We start from the raw sequence: 21,696 nt of genomic DNA, 5'->3' as shown, positions 1-21,696 counted from the left end.
GTAGGGTAGATAATTAAATGTAATATGCTGTATCATATAAATTTTCATGACATTGTTATAAACTGTATTATTTTAATTGAACGTTATTTAGTGACTCATAACATCATTCAGGTCCTGTGCTCAAATATCCATGTGTCCTCAGAGAGGCTGTTTCAATCACCAGATCCCATCACCAATTTAAAAAGAATTCTTGTTTTTTTTTTTTTTTTTTTTTTAACATCACTCTATCCCTTGCCCTGCTTTATTTCTCTCCAAAACATGTATCCCTATTTGAAATTAAATAACTTATTTGTTGTCTCCTCCAGTGGAAAGTATATTCCATGAATTTAGAGAGCTGTTGAATTCACTACTCTAACCCAGAGCCTAGAACTGTATCTGGCACACAGTAATCAACTTTTTTAGTTTGAATGAATGAATGAAATTTGTGAAAGACAAAGAATGTGCGCTTTTTATTCTCACACAAATTTTAGGGTAAGTCATAGGAAAACTAATTTAAAGAGATTTACTCTTAAAATTAAAATGATGTAGAGTGACATGGAAACCCTTAAATGGAGAATGTGGTGAGATTAGGTACAGAATATAGTAAGAAAACTGTCAGAATTCCTCAGCGATCCTTTCTTTCTCCTAGACTACTTCTAACTGTGCCCAAGCTCAGCAGAAGCAGAGATTTCTAAAATCCTGCCTGATTTTGCTACAGATGTTTTTAAGGGTTTCAAAAGATTTTTCCAGAAATCCAGTTTTTGTGACAGGTTAACCAGCTGTCAAAGGTGACATATTTGGGGCATATAAGTTTACTAGATCATTATTCAGCATAATCTTCACTGTCTTGACTGGAGGCGTGGAATGATAGAAGGGACCCAAAGATATGGGTCTGATCCTAGTTGTGTTAATAAGGAGCTACACGACCTTGAAAAATCACATGAATGCTTTTGGTCTGGGTTTCCTCATCTGTAAAATAGGCAGATTTAGTAAGGCAACCTCTAAAGTCCCTTGCAGTGTCTTTTAGGATAATGTGTCATTTGTCTGTGTGATCTACTGCCTATTGAAGAGTAACTTTGTCTCAGACATTTAATTTTTTAGTTTATAGTTGTGTTTTGACTATCCCCCCCAGGGGGGTATTTCCTTAAACAATTATTGGTTGTTTATACTTTCATAATAAAAAATAATAGCTGTCTTTTGTTAGGTTAAGAACTTTATACGCTGTTATAACTTTGCCCCTCTCAAGGATGTTTTTGAAGTTCTCAAGAGATTGAATTTGGGAAGATTGAAAGGCAGCCTTGTGAAATACAGGTTCAGTATTCCTTATTTGAAATGCTTGGAACCAGAAGTGCTTCAGATGTTGGAATTTTTTGAATTTTTGGAAAACTTGCATAGACTTTATTGGTTAAGAATTCTCTATCTGAAAACCTAAAATCCAAAACATTTTGAACATCATGTTAGCTCATGATTTTGGATTTTCAGATTATGAATGTTCAACCTGTGGTTGGATTTGTGGATCTGAGCCAGACTTCCCAGGTTCAGATCCTAGTTCAGGCTCATGCTTGCTGTGTGACCTTGGACAAGTGATATATCCCATCAATATCTCAATTCTCTCATCTACAAAATAACTATAATGAAAATAAAACTATGAACCTCAAAGGGTTACTTTAAGAATTCAGTGGGTTAACATGTAGAAAAGTTCCAGGCCTATGGCAAACACTATTTTCATTCCTGTTGATAGAAACAGAGCCTGGCAAGTGATATAGTCCTTATCTCTGACAGGACTGTATTTTTGACAGGGGAATGAGGGAAAGAGCTCAAGATGTAAGATACACAAGGAAAAAGTCTGGGGCTGAAAAAAATATAGGATAGGGATGGTTGGAGTGCAGAAATGGATTTATCTGATTCCCGAACTAATAAAACAATCAATTTCAATCATTTTAGGGATCACAGATATGACATAACTAGTTGGTTGCAGACCTGTAGACAGGTTCATGTTCTATGTGCATGCAAATTCCAGGCGAAAAGTTCCATGAGAAGATGCAAGCACAGGGACTAACCCAAGAGGCAGTGCTGCCAGATGCATGAACATTCTGGAAATGGAAATACACCATGGGACAGAAGTAATTCAGCAAAAATAATTTTAGACTCAGCTCAGAATGGTTTGACATTTAGACAGTTCTGTAAACACCCCCAAGTCTTTGGACATGTTCTATATCCCCAATGTCTCAGCATCCTGGGTGTTCTGTAAGAGTGGACTGCACCCCATGCAGCCCCTCAAATCAACATGGTACCCATGAACGTCCACTTCTATCCAAATGGGTGGGCTGGTGGAAGATACTTAACATCTTTAATCACAGATTCATAGGTATTTAGGTCTAGGGAAGTGACAGACTTTCATGGAGAAATCAGAGTTGATGTGACCAGAGGAAACAGTCAATAGAAGCCAGTGTTGACTCCTCAGAAAATGCCTCAGAATTGGGTTGTTGTGCTTTGTTATTACAGGAAAGATGGTAATTACTGTCACAGAGGTTATTCAGAACTCCCTGTGTATCATTTCAAAGAGATGAAGAGCAGGTGTGTGTTAAACACTCCCAGGAAATGAACATTTATTTATCTACCACTCTATTCTTGCCCTCTATTAAACAAACAAGCAAACAAACAAACAAACAAAAAAAAGCTCAGAATGCTACTTGGGTTTTATTTTATTTGAGGCTACTATCTAGAAAATATAACTATGTACATAAAAATTTTAAATATTACTTTTGTAAAACCAGACTCTTTGTTTAAAAAATATTTTTGTAGTTTTGATAGACCTTTATTTTATTTATTCATACCCAGTGTTGAAAATCGAACCCAGTGCCTCACACATGCCAGGCAAGTGTGCTACCACTGAACCCCAGCGCCAGCTCCAGCCCCCCAAAACCAGACTCTTTTGGGAAATGTCCATGTTCATGTGGAAGAGAAGATGTATTTATGGTTATCAGTTTGCTAGGGATAAGAAGGAAGAGAGGAATGCAGCTCAAAGACATGAGCTAAACATGAGGAAAGTAATTAATAAAGGGAAATTATGGAGCTGGGCGCTGTGGTGTATACTGTAATCCCAGCAACTCGGGAGGCTGAGGCAGGAGGATTGAGAGTTCAAAGCCAACCTCAGCAACTTAGCAAGACACTTAAAAACTCAGCGAGACCCTGTCTCTAAATAAAATAGTAAAAAAGGGCTGGGGATGTGGCTCAGTAGTTAAGCACCCCTTAATTGAATTGGGTTCAATTCCTGGTACAAAAAAAAAAAAATGGAAATCCTGGACATTCGCATTTTTAGCTCTCCTATAATTTTGTCAAGGGCCATTGATTTGAAATAAATAAAAGACCAAAAGATATCTCTATGTTGTTTTTATGTTGCTGCCTAATTTACAGATGGTTATGAAATTTATTCTCTTGCAATAATTGTCAGGGAAGGTGACCTAATAGATTTTTCTGAAATTGAATTGATATTCAATTCTGATGAATAAGCATCCAAGATAAAAGAGGAAAATTATCTGCACTCTGTATTTATGTGAAAAAAAGTCCTTCTATGATTTTGCTATCAAAGTAAAATGTAAATGATAAGTTTTGATGCTAGTATACAATTTTATAAAAATAAAATTTGAAAGTGCAAAGGCTGGTTTCATTTACTGTTAAAAAAAATAGGCCAGGCATGATGGTGCACACCTCTAATCCCAGCAGTTTGGGAGGCTGAGGCAGAAGGATCACAAGTTCAAAACCAGTCTCAGCAATGTAGCGAGGCACTAAGCAACTTAGCGAGAACCTGTCTCAAAATAAAAAACAAAAAAAGGCTGGGGATGTGGCTCAGTGGGTAAGAACCCCCAGGTTTGTTTAATCCCCAGTACAAAACAAAAACAAAACCAAAAAAAACAAGAACCAACCATCAACCAACCAAAAAAGTGCATCATCACTACCAATAAAAATGTAAATGTTCTAATATATAAGACAAAAAAAGTATTTTGTTTTATCTTCTCAATTATACCCTAATCATATGTGGGTTTTTTTGTTTGAGGTACTAGGGATCGAACACAAGGCCTTATGCATGCTAGGTTACGTGTTCTACCACTGTAATCTCCCCACACCTAATAAAAACTTTCTTAACAAATGGATTTTGAGCCTCATGTTAAGCAAACTCCTTAAACATCCTTTTCAAGAAGCCATGATCCTGTGAACCAGGGATTTCTTGCATCCCTTTGACCTGGGCCTTACCTGCAGGCTCTCCTGTGTTTCCATACTGGCAACTGGATCCGTTTCCCCAATCCTGTCCTGCAGGTTGACTCTTTTCCATTTGCTGGGCATCAATGCTTATCAGAACTCCCCTTGAGCAGGGGTGTATGATTAATTGACATTTCATCCTCGTCCATTTCACTCACTCTAGGCCTTCATTGTATGTGACCCTCCCCAGTGTTCTGATCCTCAACACAAGTGTGTTTGTGAGAAAGAACTCTCCAGTGTCTTTGGTGGTTTTGTCATCCCTGACCCCACTCTACTCTCTGCACTTACACGGTGGTGTGTGAGGGTTTGCTATGCTCAACTCTCCCTGTTTTTTGAAAGTAGTGCAACTTTTCTATTCCTTTGACCTATCTACCCCATTGATGTTCATTCCCTACCACACAAGGTCAAGTGGTAGAGGGATGAAGATCCCTTAACACAGAAAGGGAGACAGAAAATCTCCAGAAAAATGCCATCATAAAGGCAATCTACAATTTCAGGAATATTTCTTTTTCCTATAGGAGACATGATTTGGGATCTGTAAGTCCTCTTAAGAGTTTATGGGTGAGGCTTAAAGTTCCATAAGTCCCCTGAGACAAGAAGACTTTCAGGCAAAGTTCCACAAGATATACATTTTTCTATGGAGAGTTCATGGTTGTAAGGATGTAAAGAGTTCAGGACGTCCCCTTTTTCTTCTCCCTCAGTTCATTGTTCCCACAACTTTACTTCTACTTAAAAAAAAAAGAAGTCTTTGGGAAGTGGCACAAGGTAACCTTGATTCTGGAGTCTTACCTTTTCCACAAAGTACATGATGCCCTCATGGCCACGCTGGCCAGGGGGCTTCCAGCTTAGTACCACGTAGCTCCTGGTGGCCTCAGTGACAGAGAGGTTGGTGGGAGGTCCGGGAATAATACCCTCTGAAAAACAACAAGGACAAGTGAGCATACCATCTGGGTGGCCTGGGACACTCAGAGAGTTCCAGATGCTTTTGTCCTCTGGGAGGAATCATTAATTATGGCTCCACAGTATAAAGAAGTACCTTGTCTTTAACATCTCCCTGAAACATCATTCATTCAATTGTTAGATGCCATTGAGTATTTAGCACACAGACCTGAGGAACTGGGGACACGGTTTTTGTCTTTGAGTTGTTTATACTTGACTTGATGAAAACAGAAACTGAACAGCACAGCAAGTGGGAGCTTAGGTGCAGAAGGTCGTGAAGGTCGTGAAGAAGTGCGTGCTGAAGTCTGCTGCGTGTCACGAGGGGGTGGGGTTTGATTTTATCATCCTTTATTGGTACTGGCACTCCCAGTGTGCTCAGCTGATTCCTTTGGTGCGTCCTTTCAGTTTCAGTGAAGTTCATATCTCTGTCCCACCCACTAGCCTTGAGGACTTACTTAACGCTGACCTTTGGTATCTCCGTATTTCCAGACCCTCACTCTCTGCTTATAAGAAAGGTCAGTTTTGCCAGCACAATGGCGCATGCCTATAATCCTGGTGGCTCTGGAGGCTGAGACAAGAAGACTGCAGGTTCAAAGCCAGCCTCAGCAATGTTGAGGCACTAAGCAACTCAGTGAGACCCTGTCTCTAAATAAAATACAAAATACGGCTGGGGATGTGGCTCAGTGGTTGAATGTTCCTGAGTTCAATCCCTGGTACCAAAAAAAAAGAAAAGAAAGACCAGCTTTACCATAACCTCAACTATAAACCTAACTCTGTTGACCTTGGCTTCTGCTTACCTGGTCAAAGGATTTTGTGCTCCACCTTGTTTTAATCTCTGAGCCAGTGGAAACCCTGCCTGTGGAGAGTTCATTTGGGTCTAAACTCTAGATACCCTGGGACTGCCAGGATCTGGGTACTCCTGAAATCTGCCCTTTCCTTCTCTGTGACTCTCCCAACCCCACTCTCATAACTTCTAATTTTCTCCCCAGCTAGGATTTCCAGAAACAATAGAGGGTATCTTGTAATTTTGTTTGCCAAATTGGTACATTTGTTTATTTAATATAGTTGCTGCCTTGGCAGACATTTTTAGGTCTGACATAAATTGTTCGATACCCGGTTGTACCCAATCCTGTCTGGCCTAATTGAAACTTTGCCCTGCTGTGTGGTTGTTTGTGATTTAGCCTACTTGTTCCTCATCTCACTGACCCAAACTCAACATACCCTTCAGATGCTAACCACAATAAAATCTGATGATCAACATCAAAGTCATATAAATAAATTCCCCTTTCTTATGTGTTCTCTTTAAACTCACCAATCTACGACACTTGTGGGAATGCCTATGGACTTTAATAAGGGCATAACCCTACAAGTCTCTTTCTTCTTGCATGATGCTCTTGTTCCTTCTCTTGTTCTGGTTAACCTGATTGAGTTCCCTGCCACCTAACAAAAGCAATTCTTAAAAAGATTAAATTGTTTTCCCAGATAAAGCTCAAGTGTACTTCTACAAATACAAAAATATCCAGCACCCAACAAATGTCTGGCACCTAATAAACAATTACCAACTATGAAAAGAAACATGAAAACATGATCTCTAATGAGGAGAAGAATCAATCAATAGAAACAAAACAAGAAAAGCTGCTGATTATAGAATCAGTATCTGTGAATTGCTGAACAAAATTAAGTAGACAAGGACAGGGAAACAGCAATAAAAACACTCCACGGACTCAAGAGAGGATTGAATGAACACAGCAACAGGGAGCTGTGGGACAATTTCAAGTGGTTTCAAGTGGCATGTAGTCGGAGTTCCTGAAGAAGAAAAGACAGAAGGGGATACAAGAAAGAGCAAGTAAAAATCTTCCAGAGCTAATAACAAGTACAAACTCATAGGTCCTAGAAACTCTTCATATATGAAGAAAACTACACAAATGCAAATCATAATCAAATTTCTAAAACCAGTAATATCTGCTAAAGAGAATCTTGGTAGCAGATAGAGAAAAAAGACATAACACCTATCTAGAAACAGAAATAATAACAGCAGTCATTCTTATAGAGCAGATCTGCATGACAATGGACCAAGCTCTTAAATACTGAAAGAAAACTGTCAGTCTAAAACTCTATATTCAGTGAAGATGTATTTCAAAAAAGGTAAAACAGAGACTCTAAAAAAATATACAATAGATAAAATAATTTATAACTATAGACCTGCAATATAAGAAAGTTAAAGGAAGTGGGCTCAGGTAGAAAGAAAGTCTTAATAGCATCTGAAAAGCAAAGAAAACAGTAAAAATGTGAATAAATATTGAGAATTCTTTTCTTCCTTTTTTTTTTTTTGTACTTAAGCTTGAACATAGTGGGCATTCCACCGCTAAGCTACATAACTGGATCTTTTAAGTTTGTTAAATTTTGAGACAAGGTCTCATTAAATTGCTAAGGCTGACCTCAGATTTGCAATCCCTGTGCCTCAAATTCCCAAGTTGCTGGGAATACAGGTGTGTGCCACTAGGCTGGAGAGAATTTTTTTTTTTTAACTTTTTAATCTCTTTGAAAATAATTGACTGTTTAAAGTCAACATAACATTATATTGTGTGGTTTATAATATGGAATATAAGTAAATAAAATGTATAACAATAATAGCACCACGGCTAGGAGGGGAGAGTGAAATAATAATGTTGTGAATTCTTACACTACTAATGAAATTAATATAATGGCAATTAAAGGAAGGCTGAGAAATATGTATATTATATATCCAAGTTACTAAAAACCAAAACATAGAATTATAGTCAATGGTATGAATAGATAAAATTGAATACTAAGAAAATACTTATTACTTATTCCGAGCAAGGAATAGAGGTGCACACCTGTGATCCCAGTGACTTGGGAGGCTGAGGTAGGAGGATTGCAAGTTCAAAGCCAGCCCCAGCAAAACCAAAGTGCTAAGCAACTCAGTGAGTAAGTAAGTTTGCCTCTAAACAAAAAAGGGCTGGGGATGTAGCTCAGTGGTTGAGTGATCCTAAATTTAATCCTCGGTACTCCACCCAAATAATTATGGAAAAAATTTCCAAGAAACCTAATGTTTGTTTGGCTAAATTAGTTCTTCAAGGGTGGAAGACATAAGATCAATATATAAGAGATAATTGTACTTCAATATATTAACATTAAAAATTAAAAAATTAAAAAGCAATATAATTGAACAATATCATCAGATATATGAAATACTTAAAAAATAGTTGACAAAATGTGCAAGACAAACATACCAAAATATGAAGATGAGATAAATGAAAGAAATCTAAACAAATGGTGATATATCTTTGTTCATGAATTGGAGGATTCAATGTTGTTAAAATGTCAACTTAGATTCAGCAGAATCTCAACTGAAATCCAAGTGGCTTTGTTTTTGTTTTGTTTTATTTGTGTGTGTGTGCACAAATTGATGAGATAATTTAATTTTATATAGAAATACAAAGACAGACTAGTCAAACAACTTTGGAGAAAAACAACAACTTAAGATTAGATAATTTATGCTTCCTGATTCAAATATATGAAAAAATAAAGCTTATAAAAGCTGCATTAGTCAAGACAGTATTATATTGAGATATAGAAAATAAAATTCTAGAGATTCTAGAAATATATTCATAGACATTTAGTCATTTGACTTTGACAATGGTGCCAAGGCAAACTCAATGGGTAAAGGGCAATCTTTCCAATAGATACAGCTGAAATAATTGGAAAGACATACACAAGTAATAATACTAATAATGATAATAACTAAGATCCTTACTTCACACAATCTAAAAAACATTAATTTGAAATGGGTCACAGATTGAAATATAAAAGCTAGTACCACAACATTTCCAGAAAAAGAAATTTTAAAAATGTTCAGATTTGACAAAGACATCAAATGACACAAAAATATTATGAGGGAAATGCAAACCACAACCACAAAAAATACCTCTATGAACCCACTGCAAAAGCTAAAATTAAAAAGACTGATCATACAAGTACTAATGATGGCATAGAACAACTGGAAGTCTCATCTAGTGCTGGTGGGAGTGTAAATGGTACAATCATTTTTTAAAAAATATATATTTTAGCTGTAGTTGGAAACAATACCTTTATTTATTTGTTTGTTTGTTTATATGTGGTCTGAGGATCAAACCCAGTGCCCCGCATGTGCTAGGTGAGCGCTCTACTGCTGAGCCACAACTCCAGTCCCAGTACAATCGTTTTAGAGATCATTTAGCAATGCCTTTAAAAATTAAACATGCACATATCATATAACCCATCCATTCAACTCCTAGGTATTTATCCTAGAGCACTGATAATGTATATGTCTACACAAATACTTAAGAATGCTTTTAATAGTGACTGGATAATTAATGGGAATGAATTGATACACGCTTCAACATGGATAAATCTCAAAATAATTACACCAAGTGAAGAAAATCAGACAAAAATGAGTATAATTTTATTTATCTAACATTGTGGAGAATACGAACTATAGTGACAAGAAGCAGATCAGTGATGGCCTGGAGATGGGGCAGGGGTGAAGAAGGAAAATCACATAGGAGCATGAGAAATTTTGGGGATGGGATGGACATGTTTATTATTTTGATCATGGCCATGGCTTCTGGTGGGTACATACGTAAAATGTATCAAATTGTGCATTTATTGTTTAAGAATTGCACCTCAATAAAGTTTTAAAAAAAATGTAATTCTCTGGGGCTTTCAAAGTATGACTCGGTGGTAGAGTGAGTATTTGCTTAGTGTGCAGAAGGCCCCAGATTCAAGCCCCAGTGCTGCCTCCAAAATGTGATTCTCTGATCTGTCACTTCATGATCTCCAGATGTTTTAGAATGTCTTTTCCAAAACATCTTAAATCATATACACTGTGCCCTCTATAGCAAAAGGCAAATTGCATAGCAAAACATTGGCAACAGTAGCTGGGGAAGCCAGTTTTTACCTGTAGGTTCCTCTTCAGTGACAATGATCTGTCCAGTCCAGGGTGCTGAAGGGCGACCTGAACAGAGACAAAAATAAAAATAACAAACATTCACAAATGCCATTTTAAATGTATTGATAAATTGATAAACTGGCTGGATTAGTCACAAATGGGTTTGCTGTTAGTTTACTTTTGTATTTTCCCAACAAATCTTACCAAGCATGTGTTATGGTATTATGGTAGACATGGCCCCTATCTTCAATAGATTCACCATCTGCTGGAGTCTAGGATCTTTCTGAACAGACTGAGTCTACTTTTCTGGAAATGTACTTATACAAGTTAGGTATATAACATGTACACATGTAACTGTTCAATATGGATCTCCTGAAATATGTAGGCTTTCTCGTCTCTTCTTTTTTTTTTTTCTTTAATTTTTATTGTTGGTTGTTCAAAACATTACATAGTTCTTGACATATCATATTTCACCCTTTGATTCAAGTGGGTTATGAAATCCCATTTTTACCCCGTATACAGCTTGTATTTGGGGAAAACGCTTCTAGAACAACTGGAACAATTATAAGCCCCCAGGTTATGAAGATAAAAAAGGAGAGGGAGTGTCCTTCCAGCAATAAAACTAGCCAAAAGCAATATTTCCAATTACATTTTGAGGAGTGTAATCCACCAAGGAAATTAGCTTAGATTCAGAGTAAAGAAAATAGAAGAGATAGGAATAAAGTTAGAGAAAAAATTCATTCTGCAATCCTCATAAACATCAGAAAGAGAGCGATTCAACTTCTGCTTCAATCAGGGGACTTTTGGCCACAGTTTGTACAAAGACAAAAACTATTAAAGAAGATAACTTATCATCAACTCAACCAAATCTTATTTTGGTTGGAATTTTAAAATAGGGATAAATGAAAAGGTGAGATGAAATTTGCAAATTTTGGAAAGAGGGAGAGAATTTGCAAATCCAGGGAAGTCTGAGGTGAAAAGTAATTAGAGAATAATCAAGAAGTCTGATAAGACACAGGAACAGGGAAAAGGTGACATTATTTTGCTATGCCATTACATGTAATTAAGGTAAAGAATAACACTGTAAATATGGATAGAACTGTAATCCTCCACTTGGGATTTTGTCCCCCTTTAGATATTTGGCAGTATCTAGAGACAGTTTTGATCATCACAATTGGGGATCTATGTTCCTGACATTGAATGGTAGAGGCAAGGAAAATTGCTAAGCATCCTGCAATGAATATATAGGATACCTCCAACACAGAGTTACTGGTCTAAAATGTCATTACGGCCTGGGGTCAGAAGCATAGTATAGACTGAAATTTTACTACAAAACAATTCTTGTAATGTCATTTTATGGTTCCCTTTATTGGGGATGAACTAATAATAAATAAAATGAATAAAAATGCTCTAAGGCTATTTTTGTATTTCATTCCACACGTGATGCTTGGAACTCAGATTAGCAAGGTTAATTTTCTGAATAAGATTAAAAAAAAATAAAGCCCATATGAGAACGGGTGAGTCAAAACCCAAATATATCTTATGTTTTCAAGCTTCTCCCTTGTCCCATGATTTTCTGATGAAAATAAGGATTTCTTATTCTCATCTCCCTCTAGTGGAAGGGAAAGGGGTAACCTTGCAATGAAACCTTCTGCAGTTATTTTTTTCTTTAAAGTTTAAGGAAGATCCTGAAAAAAGTGAAAAGTGCTTACTTTTAAGTCTAGCTTTTTCAGCGGGATCCAGTGCAGCCACAGGCTCAGAAACTCGAGATGGAAGGCCTATTCCAGTTTTATTCACAGCTCGAACTCGGAATATATAGGAACGACCTTCTATCAATCCAGTGACTGGAAAACGAGCAAACTTCACAGGTGTGTCGTTGCATTGAGACCAGCAATCTGTGCCCACCTCACATCTACGGGAAGGAACATGATTGACAAGAATATTACAAGAAGTATGGCTAAATCAATAGTGCCAAAGCTGTAAACCCACATAGTTGCTTCAGATCATCTCTGTTAAATATCAGCATGGTTTGCTACTGATTTAAACTGCAGGCACTCAGTTCCATTCAAATGTAATGCGTCTTCTTCAATAAGAAAAAAGGAGCCTCTGACCTTTTCTGAACTCCAAAGTAGGGAGCTAAGAAGTCTCCAATGCTAAGTGGAGGAGTCTGGGGGAACAAGAAATAGGTGGGTTTCTATCATCTTTACTTGGGAGGGTGAGTCTTATGGGGACACATCTCCTGGGCTGATGACTTTAATCTACGCTTTGTGATTTTTTTTTCTTTGTCTTCTTTTTAAGTAGGTTTTTATTTTTTGAAAATGAAGCATTATTGGGAAGGTGGCGCCTTTAAAAAAGATAATTATTTGCTCTGTAGTTTGGAAAACAGCTCAACATATTTTCTTGATGGTGACCACATCCTGTGTGGGTGGAATGGTGAAGAGGTTAGTGTCCTATGTTTGTTTGTTTAACAGATGAGATTGATTAGAGGCAGGGAGATTTCCAGGGGGAAATTAAGTACTTGGAAACTGATTTCTAATTGAGTGCTTTTACAGCAGCTGGTACCTAGGGATAAAGGGCAGGCAGGGGGGAGAGCTCCTCCAGAGACAAATATGAAATTTGCCTCTTAGCTTGATTGACAGAGCTTTAGAGGCTCAAACTGTGATTGAGTTGTGCCATACTAGGATTAATTCATCGTTTTTTACAAGCAGAAAATGGCACTTTGAGTTTATATCACTTCCCCATATGACTCTGTGTCCAAAATCTATGGTTCCCAAATGAAGCTCATGGGGGTGACGGTGCCGGTGCCCATGTAGAGGAGGCTGGGGAAGTCTTCCCTTCTTCATCATCACCTTCCCTTCTCTGAAGTAGACAGTAGGCACTTTCTTCAGTGTTAATATAAAGGACTATCTCGATGTTTCCTCTGTAGAAATTCTGGAGCTTCTCTGGGTGGGGCATGGCAGGGAGCTGAGAGGACAGTTCTCCAAACCACTCTGGTCTCCAGAAGTTCTGCTAGGACTCATTCTCCCTCTTCCTTTGCAGACACTGTCATGGTGACACAGTGATACTAGAGGGTGCTTTCTAATCCTCATGTGGGCAGAAAGAAAAGTAGAGGGCCACTGATCTAGAAACTTCTACAGCATATTGGAGCAGAAAGAACACAAACCTATAGCCAGGCTGATATGCGAATCCCAGTTCCGATACTCACTACTTATTGTTAGAGATGTGAGGGTTTTGTTGTTGTTGTTTGTTTTTTTATTATAAGGGATTAAACCCCGGGGTGCTTAACCATTGAGATACATCTGCAGTCTTTTTTTTTTTTTTTTTTTTTTTTTGAGACAGGGTCTCACTAAGTTGCTTAGGCCCTTGCTAAATTGCTGAGGCTGGCTTTGAACTGGAAATCCTCCTGCCTCAGCCTACTGAGTTGCTGAGATTATAGTCTGTACCTGACTAATGTAAAGTCTACTATAACTTGGTACAAAGCCCTTGTAATATAGTAACGCAGATTAACTGTCCCCTGTGGCTTCCCCAATCAAAAATGAAAAAAGAACTATTTGAATAGAAACTAAGAGAAAAATGTACTCAGGCCAGTAATCTAAATTTATTGTCTATATTGTTCAAACTCACTGGATAATTAATGTGTAAAACCTAGTTACCATAAAAACTAGGTAACTAGCTGCAGTTGTAGCTCAGTGGTAGAGCATTTGCCTAGCACAGGTAAGGCACTGGGTTCAATCATCAGCATCACATAAAAACAAATAAATAAAATAAAGGTATTGTGTCCATCTACAACTAATTTTCTTTTTAAATTTTGGAGAATGTAAACAGCAAGAATTTATAGATAAAAGCATCTCTTAATACTGCAGAGTTTTGTTGTTATTTCTTGTATAACTTGAAACTGCACCCTGGAATTTAGATAAAAATTTGCATTCTTAAAGTCAATATTCTTAAATTACTGACATACTAGAAATATAGACATCAAATATATAAAACATCAGATATTTCATTATTAAAGTGGCCTCTCTAAAATCTTCCAATTTACAGTATTCTTGCCAAGTTGGTGACAAGCGTGGTCAAATTTAAGAATTTCTCTTTTGAATTGAGGTAAATTGGTAGATAAGAATATATAGATATAGATATGTGTGTGTGTTCACACAGGCATGTGTGTGTGTGTGCGTATGTGTGTGCACGTGTACATAGAAACAAAGAGAGAAAGAGAATGAGGATGAAGGATGAAGGATGGAGGAGGGGGATCAGAATAGAAAGTCTTTCACCTAGGAATGATGGGAGAAATCAAGTGTGCATCTCTATGTAGTGTCAAAGAACAGTAAGTGAAGTTCAACTAGGCACTAACTTATCAATAAAATATCCCAAGATAGGGCTCCCTCCATCTACAGCTGGCTGCTTCCAAGAGATGATGATGTAGTCTTTGTTGGCATCCAAGCACACCACATCCAAGGGTGAGGCGGGGGCTCCTTCAATCTCTGCATCAGCATCTGTGGAGACAGAGAAGAATCCCATCAGACGTCTTTGACGGGCGCTGCCAGCTTGGCAGGCTGAGGTCTTGATGCACATATTTCTTACCAAACCACCACAGTGGCTACCTCTTTGGCTGTAATAGAGCAAGTTTCAAAATTTGCAATTTGTTTACTACCATAGCAATGTGTGCTTTTCACCTCAGGGAGAAGAACATTATGTTAGAAAACAGAAAGGGCTCTGAAAAGAACCCACGACCTTTGCCTCATGACTCTTGCTGCCCAAAATGTTCCAAAAGAAAATTAATGGTAGATGTCAGAAATTGCTCTTGGACAAGTCACTTGTGCCAGAATTTCTGTTCTTAAAACGCTGATTGTGCAATGTTACTAAGAATCTATGAAAGAGTCGTAAGGGGACAAACAGCTCCTTCTGCCACCTTCTGGGTACATTCACAAAGAGAATAATAATCCATGCCCCATTCTTATGCTGGGCATTACCACTCTGACCAGAGAAAAGAAAACATCCTTTTTAACTGAATGATTGCTCCCAAACTGAAGATACTTGGGAAAAGAACTCTGACATACATCCACATCTAAGCCTGAGTTTAGTAAAAGTCCAGGATGATACAAGAAATGAAGACCGTGACTGTTTGTGAAATGGGATCCTCTGATAATACAGTCCACTCAGACACAGCTAAATTAGTGAATCAGAGCTGCTTTGAGGAGAAGAGGAGTCAAAATATTCAGTAAGCAACCTTTTAAGTGAGAATGATTAAGACAAGAGGAAAAGTTCCTGGAGGAAGGGTCCACATGTGCCAACTCTTCCTGGCATTTGACCAACCCTCTCATAAATGGAGTCAGTAGGAAGAAAGGCTGAGACGTGTGGGAGCCACTCACCCAAGAGAAAACACTCTTGTTGACTGAGCAAACACTGTCTTTCCCTCTGATCTATACTCTGTAGCTCTTAATGAGTTACTGAGACATTTGATAACATGGCAGAAATATTTGCAGACTTCTGAATTTAATAGGTTTGCATTATCTGTGAAGAGCTCACATTGTTTGGATTATGCACATTCTGTTTCATGCCCCATAAAGCAGCAGGGAAGTGTCTCTGGGAAAATATCTCCGACAGATGTGCTATAGGAGAATCTAATTAGAAGTGAGGGCAGAATCCCTTGCATGCCACACGATAGGAAATGAGTGTTTGGGGGCAGAGAAATGTCTTTCCTTCCAGGCTTTGAAGCACTGGATGCGGGGAGCGGGGCTGTTGCTGGTGAAGGTAGAGCAGAGTTAGAGTGGAGGAGGCAAGGCTGAGGCTGGTGGCCCTAAGTGGCAGAGAGATAATGTTAGAAAGCCACTCAGCCTCCAGGGGGACAGCAGGCAACCTGTAGCCATGTCCTTTTATTAAAGGCTTATAACATAACAACCAGCAACCCCTGCATGGATGGAGCAGAATTCAGTTAGCTGAGTGGACATTACACTGATGTACGACAGCAGGGATGTCTACAGGACAATGGGCATCGGGGAGCCACTTTCCAGCATTTGAATGACATTGTTTGCAATAAGCCATTCATGAGACGGGCTTAATGATCTTCCCAGTTACTCATTCATTTATTTTTTCATTCATTCAGTTCTCTTCTGGGGCTAAATACAAAAGTTCTCAAGAAGCCACAATAGAATGGGATAAACAGAGTCGTCTTAAAATGACCAGAGCACAACAGGGGAGCAACATAACAGAGTGTTTGGTTTCCAGTAGCTGCTATGTAGCACCGACCCACAGAACTCATTCAGTGAACATGAACCCTCTCCACCCATCTGCCCTGCTCTCTCCCAGCCCTCCAAACAGCCAAATGTTCTGTAGATTTGATTACCTGGGTCAAAGATTAGCCTGCTTTTCTTTATCTTTTGACCTCTGACACAGACTACTAATAACTTTTTTCAAAATGTATATAATTCCATTGTTGATCTATTATAAAAGTAGTGCATGATTGTAAAATAAATAATAATAAATATTGTTTAGAGCTCCTTTAATTCCATACTTTATAGATAACTACAACTAATATTTTGGCGTAAGTCTAGGTTTTTTTCTATATATATATATATATATATATATATATATATATATATATATGCTCAAAAATGATTATTTTTGAACTAAAATAAGATTGTATTATATTGTTTGATATAAACTCTTTTTCTTGATAAGTCTCTATCAATAAATATAAGTATATATCATTATTTTTTGTATTTCATTGTTTATATAAAGCATGCATATACTTTATCATAGATATAAATATGTATTTACATATATTTCATATACCACACATACACATTCATATACCACATATATACATGTATACATATACACACACTTTATAACTCCCATATTGATAGATATCTAGATTTTTCCCCCCAGTTTTCCCAAACACAAACATTTTTAAACTTTTTTCCATTTCTAGAACTAGAATAGTTGAAACGTGTGCTTTTGATATACAGTGGTAAAATACCTTCAGAAAAGTTGGGCCAATTTATATTTACCAGCCATGTCTGAGAGTGCCTGCCTGTTCCTCCATTCCCTAACCCCAGGATTTTAAAAGCTTTTTGATCTTTCCTATATGGGAGATAAAAATATTCTTATTTCAATTTTCATTTCTTCAGTTACTTTTTTCATATACTTATTTTCCATTTGCAATTATTCCTTCATGACATTTCTATCCCATACTTTATGACTATCATTCTACTCATCTGTTTCTATGTGTGTGTGTGTGTTTGCACCTGTAGCAGTGTGTGTGTGTGTGTGTGTGTGTGTGTGTGAGAGAGAGAGAGAGAGAGAGAGAGAGAGAGAGAGAGAGAGAGAGAGAGAGGTCATTGGCTATCTCTGGATAGTAGACAACATATGGATGGCTTTTCTTTAATTTCTTTTTTGCTTATACATATCATCTATATTTTCACAGTGAACACATATCTATGTAATAAAACAACCTTGGCCAAATGTGTGAAGTTTTGTAAAGTGTTTCTGCAGACACCTGGTGCTTTATACACTAATTATGCTGGTGCAGAAACTATTTTCTAAACAGCAAAAATACCAGAGTTATTAAAAAAAAAACTTGAGATGGCTTCATGAAGCTTAGTGGATACAAAATTTTAAAAACAAAGCCTCAATTAAGACTCTTTTGACAGCTGGCAAAGTGATCTGAGGCTGAGGCTTGAGTTCCAGGTCAGCCTGGACAATTTGATGAGACGCTGTCTTAAAATAAAATTAAAAAGGGCTGGAGGTGTAACTCAGTTGTAGACCACCTGCTTAACATGTGCAAGACCCTAGGTTCAATCAACCAGTAATACTAGAAAAAAAGAAGAAGAAAAAGCTACTTTGGAAATTTCTTTTAAAAGTTAAATATAAATTTATTATATGATCCAACAATTCTACTTGTGATTATGTGCCCAAGAGAAATGAAAACATAGGCCCACAAATATGAACACAAATGTTCATAGCAGCATCATTCATAATAACCAAAAAGTGAAAAAAAGTCCAGCTATCAACTGGTGAATGTATAGACAAAACAAGGCACATCTATACATTGGAACACTGCAAAATTATTACAACAAAAATATTACAAGATGAATGATCCTCACTACATGTTGAATGAAAGAAGGCAGACAGAGAAGGGCACAAATATCCAAAAATGTCCAGAAAGACAAATCTGAAGAGACAGACAGTAAATTAGTGGTTGCCAGAGGCTAGACTGAGTATGGGAGAGAGAAATAGGCATGAGATTAGGAGTGATAGAAATATTCTTAAAGCGGGGTTGAGGTTGTGGCTTAGCAGTAGAGCGCTCACCTAGCATGGGTGAGGCCCTGGGTTCAATTCTCAGCACCACATAAAAATAAATTAATTAATTAAAGATATTGTGTCCACAACAACTTAAAAAAAAGAAAAAGAAAAAAGAAATATTCTAAAAGTGAATTGTGGGTGACGGTTGCACAACTTTATAAACACTTTAAAGGTCATCAAAATGTGTATTTACATGAGTGAATCTTATGGTATATAAATTGGACATCAATAAAAATGTTTAAAAGACCCTAACATACATATCATTTGAAATAAACTTATAAGTTACAACCTTTTCTAAGAGTTGTTAAATTCTCAGTGCAATAGCTGAATGGATCTTTCCATTTGTCTACTCAATCCTCTCACATCAACATCTGATAAATTTTAGAATTTTTCCATGTCCTTCATTTGTGAATTTAAAAATTGGCTGAAGTATAAATTTCAAATTTTGACACCTCTTTCCTGCTTCCCAGTCTAGTTAGTCATGCAATCTGAGTGAGACACTGTGAAATGCTGAGGAACCCTGGACCATGTCAGGGTTCCCAGAAAAAGTCCAAGAAGGAAGCACAAAGGTATGTGGTTTTTAGAGTACCTGGAGATGTTTGCTAGTTCAGCTAAGACAACTGAGACCAGAAGCAAAGGCTGCTTCTTCAGCCCTAATCTAACCAGGTTTATCCAGGTGGGTTGGCTCAACAAACGGACTTGCTGATGAGTTCCAGTGAGTCAATTTTCACTGCAATTTTGCTGAAGTCTAGCTCCTCTCTTTCCCTGGCAATGCTGGATTTTGCCCATGATGCTTTTGTGGAAGAGAAAGACTGCCACATTTTTCAGATGTTGTAGATATTTCTATATCTTTTTCAGTGGCTTGGTCTGCAGCAGATTTCAATGATTATTTATTACTGTTTAACACGATGGGTAGAGTAGACTGTTAAGTGTCCCCAATAATCACTCTTCCTATTTCTCTTGGTATTGGAAACTCTGAGCTGGGGAACACCCTGGTCCCCTAGAGGGACTAGACACCCTGGGTGGGGGGCTGCTCAGTACCCAGTGTTCACAAGCAGATGTGATGTGTGCCACTCTGCCTCTCCTACTCCACTTCCTTTCCCTTCCTCTCTGTAAGCTAGAATGGGAACCTGGACAGCATTTAGGGACAAAACAGAATAATGGGACCCAAGATACTGAATGACCACAGTGAGCAGAGGCATCTGAACGACCACCTACCTCTAAACAGACATGAGAGAAATAAACTTTTTGTTGTTTCATTTCAGCAACTTAACCTGTACCCTAATTAAATCCTGGGTATTGTGTTAGAAGACCTGTATCCTAGATCTACTTCTGCTCCTGAGTAAATTTCTGTACTTATTTGAACCTCAGCTTCTGCATCTTAAAATTAGGGGTTGGATAGAATGGGAATCCCAACTATCGTTGTGCCACAAACTGCTTGGATGAGCAGATAAAGCCTAAAAGTTCCTTCAGAGAAGAATACCTTTCAATGCATAGAATGAAATACATAAGATTACAAAAGAAATCAATTATATTTAAATACAGTTCTAATCACAGACCTTATGGTCTCTGTGGGCCCCAATTCAGGGCACCTGAATAGACATTTGATCAAAATGTCTCTGAGTTTATGATTCTATCTAGTGCATACGAGATAAAAATTAGTAAGTCTGTGTTGTTTGTAGTTTAATTTTTCTGTGTATTATGATGCTTTGACATCTTCATAAACTTCCAGGATAGCCAATGTTTAGGGACAGCAAAGAGTGCAGCCTGAAACATGCCTTTGATATGCTAATCAACCAATCCAGAGCCATACATCCACTATCTGGCCCATACATCTAAGGAGGCAATATTTCTCTGCCTTCAGCATCCTTGGTCCAGGTACCAGACAACAAGAGACCACCCTTGGAGCTCAGAGCCTACCAAAATTAACCAAAGTAACCAATTTTCAACTCTTCACCTTGCTCTACCCTGCCTTTCCTGAAATGACAATAAAGGTCATAGGCTAGGCTCTCTCCTTGCTTCGGCTCCTTCTGCCTCCTGACCAATCAAGATGCCTTCCCATGTGGCCCTGCTGTGCCTCCCATTTCTAGAATCTGTGAGTATAATAAGCTCTGTCTTTCTTAGTTTCTCCTGTGTCTCCTCTTGTGCTAAATGACCTAAATGACCATCACACACAAGAACACAGAACACGCCCTGGCAGCCTCAAACTGTTAACTGTCTTCCAAAGTGCTAGGATCCCACATTCCACTTGTATATATCCAATCCATACAAGACACCACTGAAAAAAAGAAAGCTTCACCAAATTGACAGTTATAGAATTAAGGTGGCACCTCATTTCCTAGATCATCAAAACCAAATTCATAAAGAAGGGGCTGCAATGAAATATTAAATTTCCTCCTTGACATATATATTAAACAGTGAGTTCCAAAATAACATATCTTCTTTTGTGGCAGCTTCTACAATTTGAGATGGCTTTCTATTTCATGAGAATTTAGCATCTCTACTCAATCATTTATAGAAAACTCACTGAAGGTGTGGAAAATCCATGATCTGGGAACCAATTACCTGTGTATTGGTGCCTTCAGGCTTCACCTTTTATTCTAGATCTGATTTTACCTAAAATTAATACTCCTATTCCAGATAATCTGGAAGAAATTTCAAATGGCTCTCTCATCATTACAAAAACACGTTTGGATAAATTGATTTGGGACTTGGTGTTTTAAATATGGTTGGGTACTCCTTTTGCTAGGTCTTACCTCGAACAAAGACATAAGCGCTATATTGCTCATAATATTCTCCCATTCGAACACGGATTGTATAAAGGCCTTCATCTTCTTTGTTGAGATGAGAAAATGTCAGTGTTGCCCGATCTCCACTCCAGTGTGTTTGCACCCATTTTGATGGAGAAATAGGTGCTCCTAGAAATTAAAAAAAACATAAGCAAATTAATTGATTTCACCCCTCTATTCCTATTTTTCTTCCCTCCCTCTTTTTTCTCCTTTCTATATTGAAAGTTATTTGACACTTCGAGGAAGTCTCTAGAGCTTTAAGACCATCTGCTATCTTTACATTAGCAAAAATACCAGACAGAGGTGAGGACCCTGGGTCAGACACATAATTTGCATCGCTCAGTAGAAAAATTAAACTGCCAACCCCCATGTTCCAAAGATAGAGGAAAAATTCAGTAAAAGGTATTAAATTATAAGATTTTTGCTTTGGAGTTTTTTTATTATGTATAAAACATAATAGGGGGTCATACAAAC

At 37.7% G+C, this 21,696-nt stretch overlaps 1 protein-coding gene across 1 annotated transcript in view; it reads right to left on the bottom strand.

Moving 5' to 3' along the window:
* MYOM1 (myomesin 1) overlaps positions 1-21,696 on the bottom strand; it is a 129,932-nt gene that overhangs the window by 56,364 nt on the left and 51,872 nt on the right. Inside the window, exons 10-14 of the mRNA XM_081263340.1 lie at positions 21,190-21,351; positions 14,481-14,622; positions 11,842-12,041; positions 10,139-10,195; positions 5,029-5,153 (exon numbers count right to left, since the gene is read on the bottom strand). Of these exons, the coding sequence (XP_081119466.1) occupies positions 5,029-5,153; positions 10,139-10,195; positions 11,842-12,041; positions 14,481-14,622; positions 21,190-21,351 (686 nt within the window). The remainder of the gene's footprint in view (positions 1-5,028; positions 5,154-10,138; positions 10,196-11,841; positions 12,042-14,480; positions 14,623-21,189; positions 21,352-21,696) is intronic.

This window comes from Spermophilus citellus, assembly GCF_964194105.1.
Source record: "Spermophilus citellus genome assembly, chromosome: 12".
NCBI lineage: Eukaryota > Metazoa > Chordata > Mammalia > Rodentia > Sciuridae > Spermophilus > Spermophilus citellus.
The sequence above is the reverse complement of the archived record's forward strand: the minus strand, read 5'-3'. Positions and strand labels throughout refer to the sequence as shown.